Source organism: Hydra vulgaris, chromosome 06 (assembly GCF_038396675.1).
Source record: "Hydra vulgaris chromosome 06, alternate assembly HydraT2T_AEP".
Lineage (NCBI taxonomy): Eukaryota > Metazoa > Cnidaria > Hydrozoa > Anthoathecata > Hydridae > Hydra > Hydra vulgaris.
In genome coordinates, this window is record NC_088925.1 from 36,372,623 (window position 1) to 36,392,487 (window position 19,865).

The 19,865-nt window shown below is 31.1% G+C and overlaps 2 protein-coding genes across 2 annotated transcripts; one reads left to right on the top strand and one right to left on the bottom strand.

The window, feature by feature from the left end:
- Window positions 1-5,903: 5,903 nt before the first annotated feature.
- On the top strand, window positions 5,904-7,282 carry LOC136081364 (uncharacterized). The gene is made up of 3 exons (XM_065798675.1): window positions 5,904-6,143; window positions 6,243-6,450; window positions 6,684-7,282. The coding sequence occupies exons 1-3, from the start codon at window positions 5,904-5,906 to the stop codon at window positions 7,280-7,282; spliced, it is 1,047 nt and encodes a 348-aa protein (XP_065654747.1).
- A 10,890-nt stretch (window positions 7,283-18,172) lies between these two features.
- LOC100213948 (hepatocyte nuclear factor 3-beta-like) lies at window positions 18,173-19,574 on the bottom strand. The gene is given in 3 exon segments (NM_001309764.1): window positions 18,173-18,735; window positions 18,738-18,784; window positions 18,786-19,574. Coding segments are annotated over 3 exon segments (963 nt in total). The 5' UTR covers window positions 19,440-19,574; the 3' UTR covers window positions 18,173-18,473.
- Between the last annotated feature and the right edge of the window lie 291 nt (window positions 19,575-19,865).

Sequence of the window (19,865 nt, forward strand, 5' to 3'; positions counted from 1 at the left end):
CCAACACTAACACCAATTTGCATTAAAAAAGCATAATTTAGATATTTTAAACAATTTTAGATATTTTAGATATTTTAACATATTTTAGATATTTTAAACAATTTTTAAAATGTTGCAAATTTATTCTTCTTTTGAAATATATATTAACTTTTATATAAGTATTTTAAATTTAGTATTAAAAATGACGTCTAACGAAGAGCTCCAGAGAAAACGTGTGTACCAGTTTTATCAAGAAAATTTAGATAAACCTAAATCATTCACTGTTTCTCATTTTGAAGCAGAAAACTTATCAAGATCGACTATATATGGAATTATTAAACGTGTAGAAGAAGATAAACCATTTGAAAGGCAAACTGGTAGTGATAGATAGCCGAAAATAATGACTAAGCGCGCCATCAGTCAACTTACCAAGCTTTTTGACCATAAATATGGCATTTCTCAGCGCATAGCTTCAAAAAAGTTCAAATGTTCTCAGTCACTCATTTCTAAAACAATGAAAACCAAAACATCAATAAAAAAAGGAAAACAAATGAAGATTCCAAGTCGAACTGAGAGCCAGAGAGCAAAAAACTGACGTTTGTGTGGTCAACTTTATAAAAATTATAAAGATTTTATTTGGGTTCTTGATGACGAGTCTTATTTTACTCTCTCGAACAGCCAAATTAATGGTAATGATAATTTCTATTTAAGTAACATCGAATTAACACCAAACAATGTTAAATTTAAAGAAAAAAAGAAATTTGATAAAAAATTATTGGTTTACGTGGTCATTTCGCCTTTTGGCCTATCAACTCCATGCATTGTACAGTCTATTAACCAGCATATTTATTTTGATGAATGTTTGACTAAAAAACTATTACCACACATCAAACAGCTTCCAAAAAATACCAAATTCCTATTCTGGCCTGATCTAGCAAGTGCCCATTACTCAAACAAAGCTGTTAAGTTTTTGAATGAAAATGGTATAAAGTTTGTAACAAAAAGTGAAAACCCTCCAAATATGCCTGAATGTCGTTGTATTGAGGATTTTTGGTCTTGTATCAAAGGAGATGTTTACAAAAATGGTTAGCAGGCAGAGAATTTGGATCAATTACGCTCTAGAATAATTTACTGTTTTAAGAAATTCGACAAAGAGCTGGTACAACGCTTGGCAGAGTCTACTAGCAGAAGACTCGACACAATAAGAAGACAAGGTCTTGTTGAATTAAGATAAACGTTTTTATTAAAATTAGAATAAATTTGCTATTTTATTCTTTTTAAAACAATAAAATAGGTCTTCTAGATTAAAAGTTATTTAATTTTTAGTTTTGTCCAGATTTTTAGTAATCACTCGTTACCAGCAATATTGATACTGCTGAGGCATTAAACAAACACTTTAGAAGTGTTTTTACGTATATTAGAAGTGTATTTAATATTAAATATTAAATACTTCTTTGAACCTTATCATTCAATTCAGGATATTATGTAAATTGTGTAAAGTTTCATCTACATTACGATCTTGAAAGAACTGTTGTCAGAAAAAAAATCATGAGTTCTTGTTTGCATATCTATTAGGGGTTGTCCATAAAGTACGTACGCTCATAGGGGGGAGGGGGGGTCTTCAAAAAGCGTACGAAAGCGTATGGGAGGGGGGGGGGAGGGTTCAATTTAAAAGTACGTACTTCGATTTTCTAATTTATCACAATTAACCAGCTAATCAATAGAAAAGTTACATTCTGACTAAAGATTCTAGTTTGCCAACATAAAAAGATGTATGGTATATGAAGTAGAGGGTCTAGTTTTCCTCTATGCACACACATGTATGGGCGCCCTCAGAATTTTTTGATGTTCCAGATAGGACACTTTCACACATCGTGCAAACTCATAACTTAAGTTTGTTTATACCTATGCCAAATGAGGAGGCCTTGCAAAATATCGGGATGGCGGAGGCCTGTGAACAAAAGCCTTAAAACGCTTACCTTCCCGACCCCCAAAATGAGAGGGGTGTAAATTTTGCATGGCTATAACTTTTGGATTTGGAAAAAAATTTGGATGGCCTCCGCCATGCAAATTTTTTGCAAGGCCACCTCATTTGGCATATTAACAAACTTAAGTTTGCACGTTGTGTGAAAGTGTTCTATCATCAAAAATCAAAACATCAAAAAATCCTGAGGGGGCCATGCACACATGCCCGCCCTTATATACTGGCCCTGAGTAAAACCTGAGGGCCGTGGTTGATGGGACGGAGTCACCCCAAAAAAAACGTGTCAATGGCGTCTCAAAGACCGCTAGGTTTTGCTAAAATAAAAAGCTTCTTAAAATAGCAAAAGGGCACAAAATTTGCTGTTGCTCCCTCCCACTGGGTTTTACCCTTTGTTTTCAATATTACTGATCTCACCTTAGACTCGTTTTTTACTTACTAAAGAGGGGTGCCTGAAAAAAACGTCCACCTTAAGTATAGTTTATTTACATTTGATTCGTTAAAAAAATAAAAAAAGTTTTCCTAGACTTTACCGAGAATCGAACCTGGATCTCCATCGGCTATTGCCGCCGCATAAACCTTTCGCCCAAATACATACTTTATTTGATAATTTTAAATTTATTTAAATTATTATTTGCATTTATACTTAAAGACATTTTTAAAATGCGTAAGCAAAGAGCTTTGGGGTAGTATAAAGTATCTAAGGTAGACTCCGTCTTTTTTTTTTTTAATTAAACTTTTTAATTAAGAAAAAAAAAAAAAGGAGGGATGGGGGGGGGGGGATATTTGAGGGGGGGGGGGTATTTGTGAAACGTACGTACTTTTAAGGGGGGGGGGGGGGTGGGGACATAAAAGTACGCATGGCAACAGGGGGGAGGGGGGGGTCAAATTTCAAAATTTTTGGCGTACGTACTTTATGGACGACCCCTTACTGGTATTGATCTTGACCACTAAACTTTAATGCCATTATTTGACAAATAAAACGGTTGGAAATCAAAACGAGGATTTAAAAAAAAAAAGTTAACAAAATATTTAAAACCTAATATAATAACAGAGCAGCAGCAACAAGGATGTGCATCAAATCAAAACCAACATTCATTAGTAGCATCAACATCAAGAGTAGAAAAGTAACAGAAGATATCAGATCCAGAGGTAACAGATGTGGACACGTATTGTTCAGTAATGATGCGGTAAAAAATGGTACAGAAAATGAAGATTTTGAAAGCAAGGAAAGAAAGTTTACCGTCAATGTGAATTCAGCCAACCGAGAAAAATAATTTTGTTCTATAGGATAAGTTATTTGTGGAGGAAAAAGCCTTTTGGGTTGTTGCTGAATCAAACAAATGCCAGCATCATAAAGGTCTTTTTTATAAAGCATGAAGTGTTTCATACCGGTTCACCTCGTAAACAATACCATAGAGTAAAAGATAAACTTAGACATATTATAAGGTGTACTTAAGGTATATATTGAGGTATATTTTAAGCTTCCAAAACCCATGGACCCTGCTGGAAGAGCTTGCAGTGCTCCCCAGACCTCTAGATGAAAAGGAGAGAAGCTCTTAAACTCCTGCGTAAACCTAACACATCATTCGGTTCTGATGGTATACCAAATGTACTTTAAAGAAATCAGCACACATAAAATGCTTACCGCTTTCGCTAAAATTTCAATTTTTCCAAAGTTTTACTTCACTCTGTTTTTGAAACTTGTTTTTCCGCGCAGCGGCCTTATTCGTCAAGGTTCGTGTTTCGGAGTTAGAGAGTTGAGAGAGGGTCATAACCACTATTAAGTAGCCTCCTCATCTGTAGTGGCCTTCTCAGCCTTGAGGAGGTGAACAACAAAAAAACAAAAAAACAAAAAAAGTTTGAATATAATATATAAATATGTGAAATTGAAACTAGTTGTTTGAATTTTAACATTCGAAGTCTTATTTAAATGTTAATTGCATGCAATCTTCAGATTATAATTTAAAACTATTCAAATAATTCTCATCTTTTTTTAATTTTTAATTCATATTCAGTTTTAATATCATATTGAGTTCTTGACTTCCATTCAAGGCAAAGTTTCCATGCTATTATCTATCACCAATCACTATGTTTTAACAATAATATAAACTTATTTGTTGATAACACAACAATCGCTAACTATTATTGAGTCAGTAAGGAGGCTTAAATTTGGGGCTATGAAGAAACGCTATATGCCGAAATAATAAAATCTGATTGTCTTATTTTAACCAGTTAAATATTCTCATACGATGGTCGCGTTTAAACTGGCCGTTGATTTCATCTAAAAAAATTTTTTCTGTTGATTCTTTAGCCGCATGGTCGCTACAAAACTTCGTAAGTTTATTATAATAATTAAGTTGTTTGTTTTAACATTTAGTTTAATATAAGAATTCAGTTTAAGATTAGGATTAGGGCATAATCAACTTATTTTTATTTTAAGAGATTTGTTTTTAATACTAACCCTAACGCATTAAAAAATTTAGATCAAGACATATGTTTAATTTGGTTGAATAATGGTTCTTATCATAAAAAAACCTTATAAAATAAGTTTAATAATAAACTTTGTAAAACATATTATTAAATGAGATATTAACAAAAGCATTTGTTGTTTTGCCGTTATACTTCCAAGCCTTCCCTTCCCAATTTTTTATTAAACATTCAGATGCAATCTGAATGTTTAATAAAAAATTATAATGTTTTTTTTATAATGTAATGTATTTTTTAGAATAAATAATAATTAAATAAGCTTTTGATTTTTGTAATATTTATTTTAGTTTATATTTAGATAAACTTAATGGACACTGACAGACACAAAGGTCTACGACATTTTCAAAGTGGTGCTGGAAAAAGGAAAGCATCAAAGAATCGTTCTAAACGAGAGGCTCGAGAATTGAACAAAACACCTCGAATTATTAAGTTCTTAATTGGTCAATCAGCTACAGAAAATGAGACACCAGCTTTATCATGCAGTATGTCTATTGCTTACAAAAATCCCGAGGACAGCCAGAATGTTGAGAAAACAGACATTGCTATAAAGCAAGAATTGCCTGAATGTCAAGGCAGTCAAGTGAATATACAAGCTGATGACATCAGCAGGAGGCCAGAAAAAATCACAGCAGAATTCATTAATTACTGGGCTGGCAGAGGCCCTATGGATCTCTACCACAGTGATGTCAAGTCTTTGAATGATAAATCAGCAATCCAGAAAGCTGCAAACAGCGTCAGTCGGAAATGTACACCAACAATGTTTCAGCAATCGAATCGCAATGGAGAAGTTGTAAAACGTTCTTGGCTTTGCTTTTCTCCGGTAAATGGTTGAGTTTACTATTTTTTCTGTAAGTTAATGGGTACTGTGAGATCCCAATTTACACACGATGGTTTCTGTGATTGGAAACAGGCTACGGATCGACTTAGGAATCCAAAGATCATCTTGAAGCTGTTTGGAAAACAGCAAGTCGTGCTAAAAAAGCTGGACGTATAGACTCTGAACTTGCCCATGAAATAGATCAACATGAACATTATTGGCATAGTCTGCTTAAACGACTAATCAGTGTACTTAAGTTTGTATGTGAACGAAGCCTCGCTCTTCGTGGAGATAATGAAACGATTGGATCACCTAACAATGGCAATTATTTAGGGTTATTAGAACTTTTGGCAGAATACGATGATTTCTTAGGACAACACATAAAAAATCTTGCCAGTTGTGGTTCTGGTCATACAAACTATTTGTCATCTACTGTCTGTGAAGAACTTGTTAGACAAATGGGCATAAGAGTTTTAAACGAAATCATCTCACGACTAAAATTGTCGAAATACTATTCATTGTCTCTTGATTCTACTGCTGATGAAGGTCACTCTAATATTCAGATATATGGAACAAAATAGACCAGTTGAAAGATTCGTGAAATTTTTGCCAAATCAAGGACACAAAGCGGAAGAAATGTTTCGTGGATTAATGAATTTCCTTGAAGACCATGACATTGACATTCAAAATTGTTGTGGGCAATCTTACGATAATGCTTCAGCTATGAGTGGGAGAGATAATGGCCTTCAAGCTAAAGTGTCAGCTGTAAATCATCACGCAACTTGGATACCCTGTGCTGGACATTCACTAAATCTGGTTGGAGTAGCAGCGAGCGAATGCTATGCTTCAGCAGTTGCATTTTTAGACTTTCTCGAGGCACTGTATGTATTCTTCGCAGCTTCCACAAATTGTTATGCACTTCTCACAGACTCTCTAAAAAGTGTGGAATCTGGTTGGGTGCATGTACCGTAAAAGGTGTCTACAACACAATGGTCTTGCCGATCCGATGCAGTAAAAGCTCTCATTGTTGGATATCATCCTATCCGCAATACACTTCAAAATATCTCGGAGAATGAAAACGAAACACCTAAAGCACGTTCCGAGGCAAATGATCTTCATGGTAGGATGTGCAAACTGGAAACTGGTATCTATGCTGCATTTTGGCACGACATTCTTGCTCGAAGTAATGCTACAAGTCATATACTACAAGATCCCAAACTCGATCTGAACACAGCCATACACAGCCACTGAAGTCTCTGCAGTGTTTTGTGAGTGAAAAATGAGAGCATTTTCGTGATTATGAGGAAAAAGGGAAGGAGATGTCTGGAACTGATGAATATGTAAAAGAATCTAATGGAGTGAGCCACACGCTTTAATAACGCGAGCGTTATCAAAGCGTGTGGCTCACTCCATTAGATTATGGAGGATCAGGAGAAGCTAGACTTACGACATCTGAAAAATTTCGGGTTCAGAACTTTCTTCCTGTAATAGATCAATATCAAACCTCTTTGAATCAATGCTTAAAAGCATATGAGAATAACTATTCTCTTTTCGGTTTTTTGAGAAAACAGGATTCACTAGAGTGCAATGAGATAGAAGCAGCTGCAAGAAAATTGGTTGATGAATATAAGGATGATTTAGATCCAGCACTTAGTGGTGAGCTTGTGCAGTTTACAGTTTTCTTCACTAAATTTCTTCTTGAAGAAGATGATAACATTGGGAGGGAACATTTTCTTTACAAACTATTGCTGAAGAAGCAAGTTGTGGATACATTTCCAAATGTTGAGATAATGTTACGAATGTACTTGGTCTTAATGATCACAAACTGTTCTGGGGAACGTTCGTTCAGTAAAATGAAGTTCATAAAGAATCGACTCCGCACTACAATGACTCATGATAGGCTTAGTTTTCTAACTTTGATGAGTACTGAGTATGATATTCTCAGAGAGATTGACTTTATTCAATTGATTCAAGACTTCGCAAAGATGAAGTCTCGTAAAGTGCTGGGCTTGTAATTATAATTTCAATTCATCTGTTTCCCTTCTCCAAATATCTTCGACTTTGCGTGTTAATTGTGTTTAACTATTTGCCTGTTTATTAGTGAAATATAAATATTTCATCAATCTGTTGTGCATGTACAGTTCCTAATATAATCACATTATTATGAATAAGAATGCTACCTTTTTGTGTTTTTAAGGTAGAGTGTTTTATTTAACTATATGGTTCAACTATGTTAATTAAAGATGCTTAAGAAATGCACATCACTATTATTAAAAATATATAGAGTTATCTTTTTTGTGTTTTTAAGGTAGAGTGGGCCTCCAAAAAATATATGCCCATGGCCTCTACATATCTAAATTCGACCCTGTTTAGATAGTCAGCAATTTTCAAACTAATAATACTTTCTATGACATGTCAGCTGGTACATGTAAAAAAGATGGTTCTATAAATATTAGCATCTGAGGTGGATCTTTTTTTAAAGATGTAGGAAACCAAAGCTGAGCCAAGTTGACTATATTACGGAAATATTTTATTTGGAGAAATGAAATACTTCACTGAAAAACCTATGTTTTTAACAGGTTTTTTCTCATATGATATTAAAATTTTTGAAAGAATGTCAAACATTTCGGAGCTTATCAACTTAAATTGATCTGGGAGTTAAATAAAATGGCAAATCGACTGTAGCAACTGTAGCAAAAGTCAGTTTGTCATATTTTAAAACAATTCTATACATACCCCGATAATTTATTATATATTAACTCTATTTAACTGCAATTTTTTTATTAACTAGGAGGTTTTACGTCGTGACTAAAAGTCATCAAGCGAGAACCTGTAGCAAAAAAAAAATTGTGTAGCAAAGACAGAAATTCCGTTAAATATCCACTCTCCAATTACAAAAACTTTTTTTAATTAAGTGGGGAGCAAACATTAAATGAAAAGGTTTTATAATTATAAAGACTAAATTAAATAGTACCGTCTGTTGGTTTCTTTTATTAGTCTATTATGAAATTGGTGAAATTTGTTTATATTTATGAAAAATGGTGAAATGGTGAAATTGCTCTTCTACGAGTTATTTATCAAATAGCAAAGGCAATTATACGCGATAAAAGTCTTACTCTAATATTTAATGAAAAACCTTGGTTAACTACAGATGGAACTCTTTTGTTGTTTGACTTTTGTCCACGTTATCAAAAACATACAAAATAATGGACTCAAAGAGCGAAACTTTATTTTTTTATGATAATACTTACAATGTTCTTCTTAGTCACCGTGAAACTTCTACTATCTCAAGCATTAACAAGACTGGTGATTTTATTAAATTTGCTGTAACATAATAGAAAACTTTTAATTTAAAAAGTATATATTTTAGGCATATATTTTAGGTTCAATAATGATCAAAAAGCTTCCTCAGAGATCTAATTGATAAACTAAAAAAGTTCGTTTTGGATTTTTGCGATATAGCATCATGCATGAAAAAAATCAGAAAATAGGCATATAATATCAACACATGTCACAAGGCATTTCACAAATTATTCACGTGAAGAAATAGTCAAGCTGATTAAAACACTATCAAGAAAAACACTTTTGTTACAAATATGTTATGTTAGGAAAATTTGTTATAGAACTATTTGAAACAGAATTTAAAATTTAAGAAAAGTATCTTTAGACATATTTTTAGGTGTTCTTCGAAACCAAAGAAGTGTTGTATACAATAACATTTATTTTGAAATTAAGATTTGCTTAACGAATATGAAATTTTGACAGTATAATATTTTATTTTTTTAAATTTTGGTCAATATCCAAAATCATTTGAAATTAAAAAAATTTTAAAGGTGGGTTAAAAAGTCTTTTTGACAATACTGTTCAATGGCTTTTCTTCAATTTGATTAAAGATAAAGTTTGTTTAACTTCCATATTCAATACTTTTATGCTTTAATGCATTAACTAATTGAAATGTTATCATCACAATATACTTTTCTATCTTAATTTATCAAAACCCACTGAAAACTTCCTACACCAAAATCAAATTAAGAACTATGTTGTTTTAAACAATGATTGACCATATTAGGTTTATCTTGTTAGATTGACATTTATTTATTGACACTTTTGTTTTTATTATTTGCTGATATTTTCAGATATTTTATGAAGTAAGCCATAAAATAAAGCATAATGTGTTTTAAAACAAATTTTAAATAAAAAAATTGAATTTTAAACAAATTTAGATTAAATTTGTCGTTTTCATTTTTAAATATCAACCTCCAATTTTTTTGCTGACCAAAACATTTTAACAACCACAAATATATTTTTTTGATTTAGATATATATGTAAATTTACATGATGTTTTGTGTATTATTTGACCTTAATACATTGACTGGCAATAGGAATACCAAGAACTAAATGTAAATACATCGACTGAGGGTAAGGGTTCGTTTAGGATTTGTAGTCATGATTAAAAGTCATAAAAGATAAAGAAACTATCATTTTGTTAAAAAGTATTCAGTTTAATGAGATGCTTTTAATGTCACATAAATCAAGTAACGTTTTTCCGCTCTAAACGGACGAAAGAAGAAAGCAGTAGTGCAGGGACCTCATGTATCACTATTAGCCACTGTACATCAAAGGCTGGCGCGAATGGTGTGTGATACCCTCCCCCCACCCCCTACCAATGAATTTTATTACATATCTGCAAATTTAGCTCTTTTAGACCAGCAAATCGGTATATGTAGATCATATAGTTCAGTCGGCAAACTTGCACTTCTAGGACTGTCGGCAAATGTAAAAGGCGATGACCTTTTTTTTTTATTTTTGGACAAAAAGTATTGATGGCACTTTTGCTTAAGTCAATAAAAATCCTGGATCCGCCTCTGTAATGCTTGGAAAATTCGTAAATACACCGGAATTCTAACTAGGAAAAATTTCAATTTTAAGATATAAAATGGTTCAATGATGACTCCTGTAAAATAAAAAACAATCCAGATTTGAGAATTTATTGAATGATTAAATGCTCTTTATGCCAATATGTCATGTTGCCAACATTTCAAGTTAGTTTTGGGCTTTGAACACTTATCTATTAAATTCTTGGTCATATCACATAATCGAATTTTTGGTTTAAAACACTCACCGTCTCTTGAATTGAACATGGACACCTTGCACTAAATTTCAGTTATTTTTTAAACTTTTATTCGACCTATTAACTTGAAATTTTCACAGCACTATCTTCAATATTGGAACTAGGTTCTGAACTAAAAACAACTATATAGAGAAAACAGATCTTTTATAATTGTATTTTTACTTTTTTTAATAACCGGTTTTTTCAATACTCAAATAAAATTATCTGCCATTATGGATTGGTAATGTTTTGATGTTAGATTTTAGTTCAGAATCTCCTTTACTACTTTATCAATATGCAGTAAAAATTTGGTTAAATACTATTTGCAGACACTTAGAATCTAATGTTTAAAGTTTTTAACTTATCAAATAAATATTACTTTTTTAAAAATAAGTTTGTTGTAGTTTTTTTAATTTCCATCAAATAAATTTAGCTTTTTTAAGTCACCTATTAAGTATATTTGTAGTAATTGTTGAAATATCTTTGATAATATTTTAATAGTTTCCTTATATTCGTATAAAATTTTAATTCTTTATTTAACTTTTTAAATCTTTTTTACTAAATTATAAACATTCTGCCAAAAAGTATTCTTAAACTCCGAGGAAGTGTGAAGCTCGAACTTCACCAGATCTTCTATAGTACGGGGCTCAACTTGCTTCTCGACGCACTAGTTTTGTTTGTCTATATTTGCGTTTTTGAATTTTAGAGTTGTGACTAAACACTATTCGCTGTTTAAATTAAACACTATTCATGATTTAAATTTAACACTACTCGTGGTTTTTGAATATTTGAATTATTCGAATAGCCGAATAACAATTTTTTAATTAATTAACTTATAGAATAATTCAACAATGTGCCAAAAATGTGGTATTAAAAAATAAATACTTATTTATTGAAGCAATTGTAAATGAGCCTCTTTTGCAGAGTCGGATGAAGGCACAATGGGGCCCTAAACCAGCCTCAGTTCTGGGCTCTTGTTGCGGTGACGAATAAATCGCACAGAGTAGAGGTAAATTTAAATTAACAAACAAAACTTTTTAACCTTAATAACAATATATTTATCAGTTATTTCAATAAACAAGTAAATAAAAAAATAGTTTAAAAAAGTTCAATCAGTAGAATTTCTTATAAATAATAATTTAGGAAATTTATGAAAAATAATTTAAAAAATAGTTTGATTTGGAAGTTTGTGATAAGTTGAACACGAAATGTGTATAGTGGCTCAGGCTGACTATTCTGAGAAGGGTCGCCGAAAGGGAGGGGCAAATTGATCATACGCGTCCATAGCGCCAAGTTAGGGGCGTCAGATCACAAAGGACAATTAAAAGTTGTAGATTGCCTCATATTAATTTTTTTTCCTTTTCAATTGTGTATACAATGTCTTTGAGTGTCTATATAGGATCTTTATTGAAGGGTTTACCCTTCAATAAAGTTTTTTACATAAAAACTTATTTATGTAAAAAATAGTTTTGCGTTTTATTAGCCAGCATCTTTAAACTTATCATATCGTAATGAAATTTTAACGACAAGAAATTAAAAAAAATCGTTTTTATCGATTAGGTGTAAGATTTATTTACTTTGTAATTAGCAATTAATTTGTTTTATTTTTATTACCAATGATAAAAGGTTTTAAATAATCTCCTTTCGATGGCTGGTGGGGGCCGACCAAAGAAAAAAAAAAGTTTTTTAAATTGATGACATTAACGTAGACGATAGATCTTATACAAACAAAATATTTTATTGTCATGACACTATATTGTCATCTTTGATGGGATGATGGATGTATTACATAGCAATCACTATTATTCTTTTCTTTTTGCACATCGATATCAACTAGAAAAGCTGGGAGATAAAATAGCAGTTTTCTTGTGTCAAAGATATATAGAGAAAACAGCGGGTATTGCACCATTGAAGTGAAAATCTTGAACGCTGCGCTTCATGATTTCAATCATAAAAATCCATCTAGAATTGGCATTGTGAAAACTGTTTCTTTAAGATCCTCCTTCATCTGGTTGAAAAATCAAGAACCGGTAAAAAATTAAAGCTTCTTAATAGTTTGAATGAGTCTTCGTTTTTCAATTCTAGAAATACTTTAAGCTTTCTCAACTAAATGTACTCAAAGATTATATAGCTTATTTTACAAATTTATATGCATGCTAATTTCGAAGAACCTGTTTATATATGCATACTAGTTTGATTTTTAACATGATATCATTATCTGTCACAGAGGGTGAAGAGCCTTTACGTAGACTAAAATTGAATAAAAAAATAGAATTTAGGGTTACTCCCAGAGTGCATGGAACCTAAAAAAGATGTCTTTAAACGTTTAAAAGATGTTAAGAACGTTCAAAAGACGTCTTTTTTACGTCCCGTGCCCACTGGACTTTATTATATAATCTTTTTTTTCGTCAATATAAATTTTTTTTTTTACAAAACTGTTAACGTAACAAATTGACTGGAGCAAGCAGAAGACGATGGTCTTATCATCTTGCCCCGTTAATTTCAATTATGTTTTACAATCAATATCAATTAAATATAAGATAAACACAAATTATAAGATATTTAAATATATATAAATATAAGAACTCGTATAAGTAAAATAGCCAAGTAAATGTATCTTTATAAATATAAATACAGTTAAATACATTTTTACAAATATAACCATAATCATTTCCAGCTATTGTGTAAATGGAAAGAAAAAAAAAAATTTCAAGACTTGTGAAAGTTTTTTTAAAAATAAGAGATTGTTTCAGTAATGTTGAGGTCAAGTAGCTGTTGTTTAACAACGCATTTAAAATGTTGACTTTAAAACTTTAAAACAAGAGCGTTTATTAGACACTCGTGTTGAAAACGAATTGGATACATTTCTGTCGTAAGATGACATAAAAATAATCATAGTTTTTGCTTTAAAAAAAGACAAAATAAAGTATTTTCAATATTATTTTTGAAGAATCTGTCGAATAACCTTTATCAGTCAAAAACAGTTTTAAGTAGGTTTCAAAAATCAACCATTATGAGAAATGGGAAAGGTCGCAAGATTGAATGTATAGATTTTCTATTACTCCATGATACCATTCTTTTAATTAAAAAATCTTGGCGGGTAATACCGCATTGCTGAAATAACTCCACTACAAAAAATTAAACATTTTGCATATTAAAAAAAAAACACATCGGAATTGCTCAATATATTATTTGTCTATATCTTGATATGTCATTGTTTGAGCCAGTGGCGTAGATAAGATTTGTTGATGTTTTAATAAATACACTTCAATCATTATGCAAACTCCAAACTTAAGTATTGTTCATGCTAATGTCAAATGTGAATGCTTTGCTATAGATTGCGGTAATTAGGTTTTAGTTTAGTTTATTTCGCCGTTTAAAAATGTGTACAATGTACAATAATATAAAAAAATTATATAAATGGCTGGAGCAAGATAAAGACATAAATAAGTTTTATCATAGCCCTATTAGAAACTATTAGAATGTTTCTTAGAGCCAGGGAACAAAAATACATATTAAAAATTACTCCAGCAACCCCAGATGTGAGGGCATTAACTTAATAATTTTTAATAAAAATAATAATGTAATAATAATAATAATTGAAAAAAAAAATACTTTATTTCTTATAATAAATTTTATCGACAAGTTTTAAATTTCATTTAATGATTTTTTAGTGTTTGCAAGTTATAACCACCTAACGTTTCCATCCTTTTTAAAATGAGGGGGTTTTAAATCTAACATGGTCATAACTTTTGAACACTAAATGGTTATAAAATTAAACTTAAAACCTGTCGATAAATTTAAATTTCGTTTAAGGTATAATTACTCATTGTCCTCCCAGCGGGCATTTGTTTTTAAAAGTTACGTTCTAAATGTATTTTAAATGTCTTTTAAACGTTTTCTAAACATTCTTCCATAAAAAACGTTTAAAAGACATTTAGAACGTAACTTTTAAAAACAAATGCCCGTAGGGCTCACATTTGAAGTGGGGGGAGGGGATGATATTTTGGGGCTTTTTTGGTTTCCAGGCTCCAATAAAAAAGGAAAGTTTGTCCCAGGCGGCAAAATATCCAAAGGGCGCCTAAAAAAAAGGATCCAAAAAAAAGGTCATTCACTGATAATATAGAAAAATTTAAAAAATAGGGGCGCCAATCTGGGTAGCAGTCCCAGACGGCGTTAAGACTCTCGCCACCCCCTGATCCTTATATGTAGGTTATTTTAATGAATTGTTGCTTGATATTGATGCTGGACTTTAGACTCTTATTTCTGCAAGCTTATATTCTCCGTACTGATTTAAATATGATCTTGGTAGAATAATTTTTAAATATAATGGTGGTAAATAATTTCATTGTCTTTGTAGTTTATAACATCTGGAAAAGCTGACCAATTAATAATAATAATGTTATGTATTTGCCGTTTAGTAAAAAAAAATTTTACAATCGTAATTAATAAAAGAAAAATTTACATAAAAAATTTACAGACCCCCTCTTCCCCTCCGAGCGTACGTACTTTATGGACGATCCTTTAGTGCTGCACCAAGCAATGCTTGCGTAATTTGAGTAGCAGTGAATTAAAGAAAAGTATAGGTTTTTTAAACAAGATAGATTTAAAAACTGTTTGGCTTTGTACAATATCGCAAATTTTTTGATATTTTATTTTCAATTAGTCCTATGTGGTCTTTCCAGGCTACATTTTCATCTAATAACACGCCTAAAAACTTTATTGATTGTTCTCTTTTTATTAGTTTATTATCAATAAAGAGATTCGGTAATTTTAGGGGAATATATGCTTTTTTATGAAGACGATGGAACAAAGTGTATTTAGTTTTATTGATGTTTAAAGACAATTTGTTTGACTTAAACCATTGGGTTAATTTTTCAAGTTCCTTATTTACAGTTTGAAACAATAAACTTTATCTTTACTGGAATTTTATTTCAATATCATAAAATGTATCTGCGTCAGCTACATTATCTGATCCTAATCTTTTTAGTTCAAATATGGGTTTGCTTAAACTTTTACACTCATGACAAATTGTATCATTAAGTACGATTGAAATTTGTTGTAATTGTTTGTCAGTAAAATTACTAAAAGCAAATAGTTGAACAGTGGAAGTATTAAGGTAGGTCACACTGCAGTTGAACTAGAAATTTGTTTTGTAATTATTACCAAAGGGGCCTAATTTTTTATAAGGTAGGGGCCCAGGATGCAATTGCACCCCAGTACCCTTGGTCAATCCATCACTATTTATATCAACGGGGTTGTTACACTTTAAAAGGTTATAGATATAAATCATTTGAAAATGATTAGACTTCTAAAATATAGTTATTATTTACTATTTATATCCATAAACTGAGCAAAAACTATACTTTTAATATTTTACATTATAAACGAATGGTTATCTTCTGAAGAGAAAAAAAACTTTTCTGACCTTCTAATTTTTCATGGTTAACCTTTGACTGGCGTAAAGGGTGGGTGGGTTGCGAGTATAACACCCCCATTCAATGAATCAGTTGGCAAATTGGGACCTTTACCACTTTCAGTCGACAAATTAGAATCTTTTTTTAAATAGATTAAAACGGCAAAATGGGACATGGACAATTTATCATTAGTAGGCAAATTTGGAATTTAAAGGATTTTTTTTTAGTCGGTTGAAACCCTAAGCCATTTCCCCGCACCCCTTCCCCCCCTACCCCAAATACTCATTTGACACCTACTTGCGCCGGCCTTAGACTAACCTATTATTTTAGCCTCATTATTAAAAAGATAAAAGTAAAGGTAGTTGGTTAACGATTGTATAATACTCTCGGAAACAAGAATTAAACTCTTTAAGATCATTTAAATCGAACAAGTTCTTTGTTCCCTTTAGGGTTGAATATTTAATAAAAAGAAACAATGTTCCCTTTGGGGAACATTGTTCCCTTTATGGTTGAATATTTAAAATTGAACTCTTATAATTCGAAAAACTCTTTTAATTTGAACACATTTTGAGATCCTTTAAGGATTTGAAATACATGAGTTCAACTGTAAACAGTTTGTTATAAAATAAAAATTTAAACCAATTTGACAAAACATGTAGAGCCCAAAGTTTAACGCGATCAAAATTTTAATGCTTAGCCAAGACAGTCTTGGTAATAAATAAAAAGAAGGGGCAAATAGATTGCAAAAGAATTCTTTTCTTTGCTCTTATTTTTAAATCTTAAAACGTTCCTAAATTTTATATTTATAATTTTAGAGAAACAATTTGTAATCATGAAATTCGATCCCCACCACGTCCCTGGTAGTACCGCGCTCAACTTGTTTCTCCGCGCAGCAGCCTTGTTCCTTGAGGTTCGTGTTTCGGAGTTATAGAGTTGAGAGAGGGTTATAACCACTATTAAGTAGCCTCCTCATCTGTAGTGGCCTTCTCGGCCTTGAGGAGGTGAATAACAAAAAAAAATAATTTGTGTATGTAATGCAATTTTTAACGTCCACAGGCAGTTGTATAAATTTTCACCATTTCTTATTAATTATGGTACTTTAAAAATGGTACTTTTATAAAAATGGTACCATTAAGATTTAAACAACCAAATATATTTAAAAGGAATGGAGATGTGAACTTTTAAAAATTGCATGACATGTAAAAACTATTTCACGATTACAAATCGTTACTCTAAAAAATTATCAAATATTGAATTTGTTATTGTTCTTTTTTTTTTTTTTTTTTTTAATGACACATTTTTTGAATTTTTTATTTCCTTTATTCTTATGCATTAGGAGTTTTTTGAGAAGCTATTATACGTTCCAAAGTTTGCTTTGAGCTTAGGAGATTATAAAAACTATTCATGACTATCCTGCAGTTTTGTGTTTTATACATTATTTTTCACAATATTACATATTTATACATTAAAAGTTTTAATTTTTCTACAGGTTTCCACGCTGTAAAATAACTATGAAATCCGGCGCCGTAGTTAGCACAGCTTTATCAAACTGAAACGCGTGCCTGCAAAGTTACAGTGTACAAAGTCTACAAGCAAGCTTTAACTTAAAATTTTACATTTGTTTTATTTTTTATTTTATGTCACTTATTACACAAAAGAAAGAAAAGTTTATTTAAGCGTTTAGCTACTTCAATCTGAGTTATGTTTGGATTTCATAAAAAAAAAAAAAAGAATTTTAAGATAGTATCTAACGGGACAAAAAAAAAAAAAAAGGGTTTATATGAGGTTATATTTTTTCTTAGTTTTAAATTTTTGTTTGAAATTTCATTAATTAACTTAATTAAAACTATTATACATTTATTCTTTTATTAACACATTATGTAAAATATGCACAACCATTTTCATTTTACTTTGGGTTAGCTTTTAATTCAGTAACACAATAATAACAAAATAAATCAAATGTGTTTAAAATATATTTTTTGTATTCAAACTAAACTCGGTGCATTCCAGAATGATGCAATCAAGTTTTATAACGATACAAACTTGAACCACTTTGCAAAAAGAATTTCTCGAAAATTTTATTAAATTGTCCGTGGTCAATCTTTCTATCATAAATAAATTACGTATATATTACTCTAAAATTTATTTTTATATTTTTCATAGAATTATTTACAACTTTTCTTAAAATCCGTTTGGAATATCTACATACATATCTCGCTAAAAACTATTAAAATGGTGTTAACAAATCACATTAAACGACAATAATGCTTCGTTAAACCGAAGGTTAAAAAAAAATTGATATAGATTTTTATATTGTATCTTTTTAAATAGATATTGTTAATTTTTTAAAACTAAAAAAACACCACAAATTATTTTTTCTTTTTTCGAGAATTTAAATGTTATTTGGTTACTTTACAACCACTCATAAATGTTTTTGGTCGCTCATAAATAAATTATTAGCTAAAGTTATTTCACTTTGTTTAAAATATAACTCAAATATGTAAAATTTAAATCTATGTGATAATATGTATATATATATATATATATATATATATATATATATATATATATATATATATATATATATATAAAGCTTCCAAAAATAAAATTTATGTAGTAGGTAGTAGTCGAGGAGTATTTTCCTTTTGATAATCTAAAATTAATTCATAAATAATAACTTTAAACAAGACCACTATGTTGCTGTTGAGGCATCATACACGGTTGGTAGTATGGGTTAAATGGTAGTGACATTGAAGAAGACATATTAAAAGAGTCCCCACTACTTGCAGGTGGCATAGAGTCCTTTCCATACATTGAGGGTGGTGGTGTAAATGTGGATGGATGATATGGAAAGTGCATTGGGTCAGCATATCTAAAATCGCCTTCATGTTCAGGCGCAATAATGTTCTTTATAGCAAAAGGATGGTTGAAAGAGTGAAGTCCTCTATAAGCACCAGCAAAGGAGTTATGCATATATGGAGGAGGTACTCCTAACGGAGGACCAGTTACTCGAGCTGATTGGTTTATTTTTATCTGTTGCATGCCTGCTGGATTATACATATCATTTACTCGACTGTGGTTCATTATATTTAAACTAGCTTTTCTGTCAGATTTAAATCTCTTCTGTCGCCGTAAATAACATCCGTTTTCAAACATATTTCCCGCATCAGGATGAAGTGTCCAAAAACTTCCTTTACCAGGCTTGTCTGGAGAACGTGGCACTTTTATAAAACAGTCATTAAAAGATAAACTATGTCGTATTGAGTTTTGCCACCGTTGTTGATTTTGTCTGTAATAGGGAAAGTGATCCATTATAAATTGGTATATCTCACTAAGTGTAACAGCTTTTCCGGGTGTATTTTGTATTGACATTGTTATAAGAGATATGTAACTGTAAGGCGGTTTGGCATGCTGGTAGTTTCGAGATTTCATCGGTGAATTCGATTCTTTTGACGTTTCTTCTTCGATATCTTCGATGCTTGTTTGCTGTTGCATTGCCATATGACTTGTATATTCTCCGATTGTTGGAGGTGACGTAACAAGTGGTTTTATATCACATTCTCCCGGAGTTAAATGCCGACCACTACTATGCAACACCATGTGCGATAACGGCGTAGTATTGTTTGGTATAACCGTGTCCATCATGTTGTAATAATGCGTCTTTTTTAAATAAAATTATTCGCGTTTACTTTCTTTCAGGTGATATTTGTATATAAATATTTGGTTGTTAATTACAATCTTGAATACGCTTCTATCTATCCTTTGTGCACACAAGTTGACTTGTTTAACACTCGTATATAAATAAACTAGAAAAAGCTTTTCGTGTTTAAATAATCGCGCATGCACTGCGTTGCAGATGATTTATCTTTTGTTTTTGGGTCATAAGAAACTATTCAAGAAATGTTTTCAAAGTCGAAAGGTTTTACGGCGACTCTTAGCTCCTAGCGGTCTCTCTGTGATGATATGCCAAAAATAAAAGTCAATGATCCCAAATTTTAAAAACTTTATTGAGCGCGCGATATTTCAACAATATTTCGTTTCAAACGATTCTTTTCAAGGAAATTATTTTCC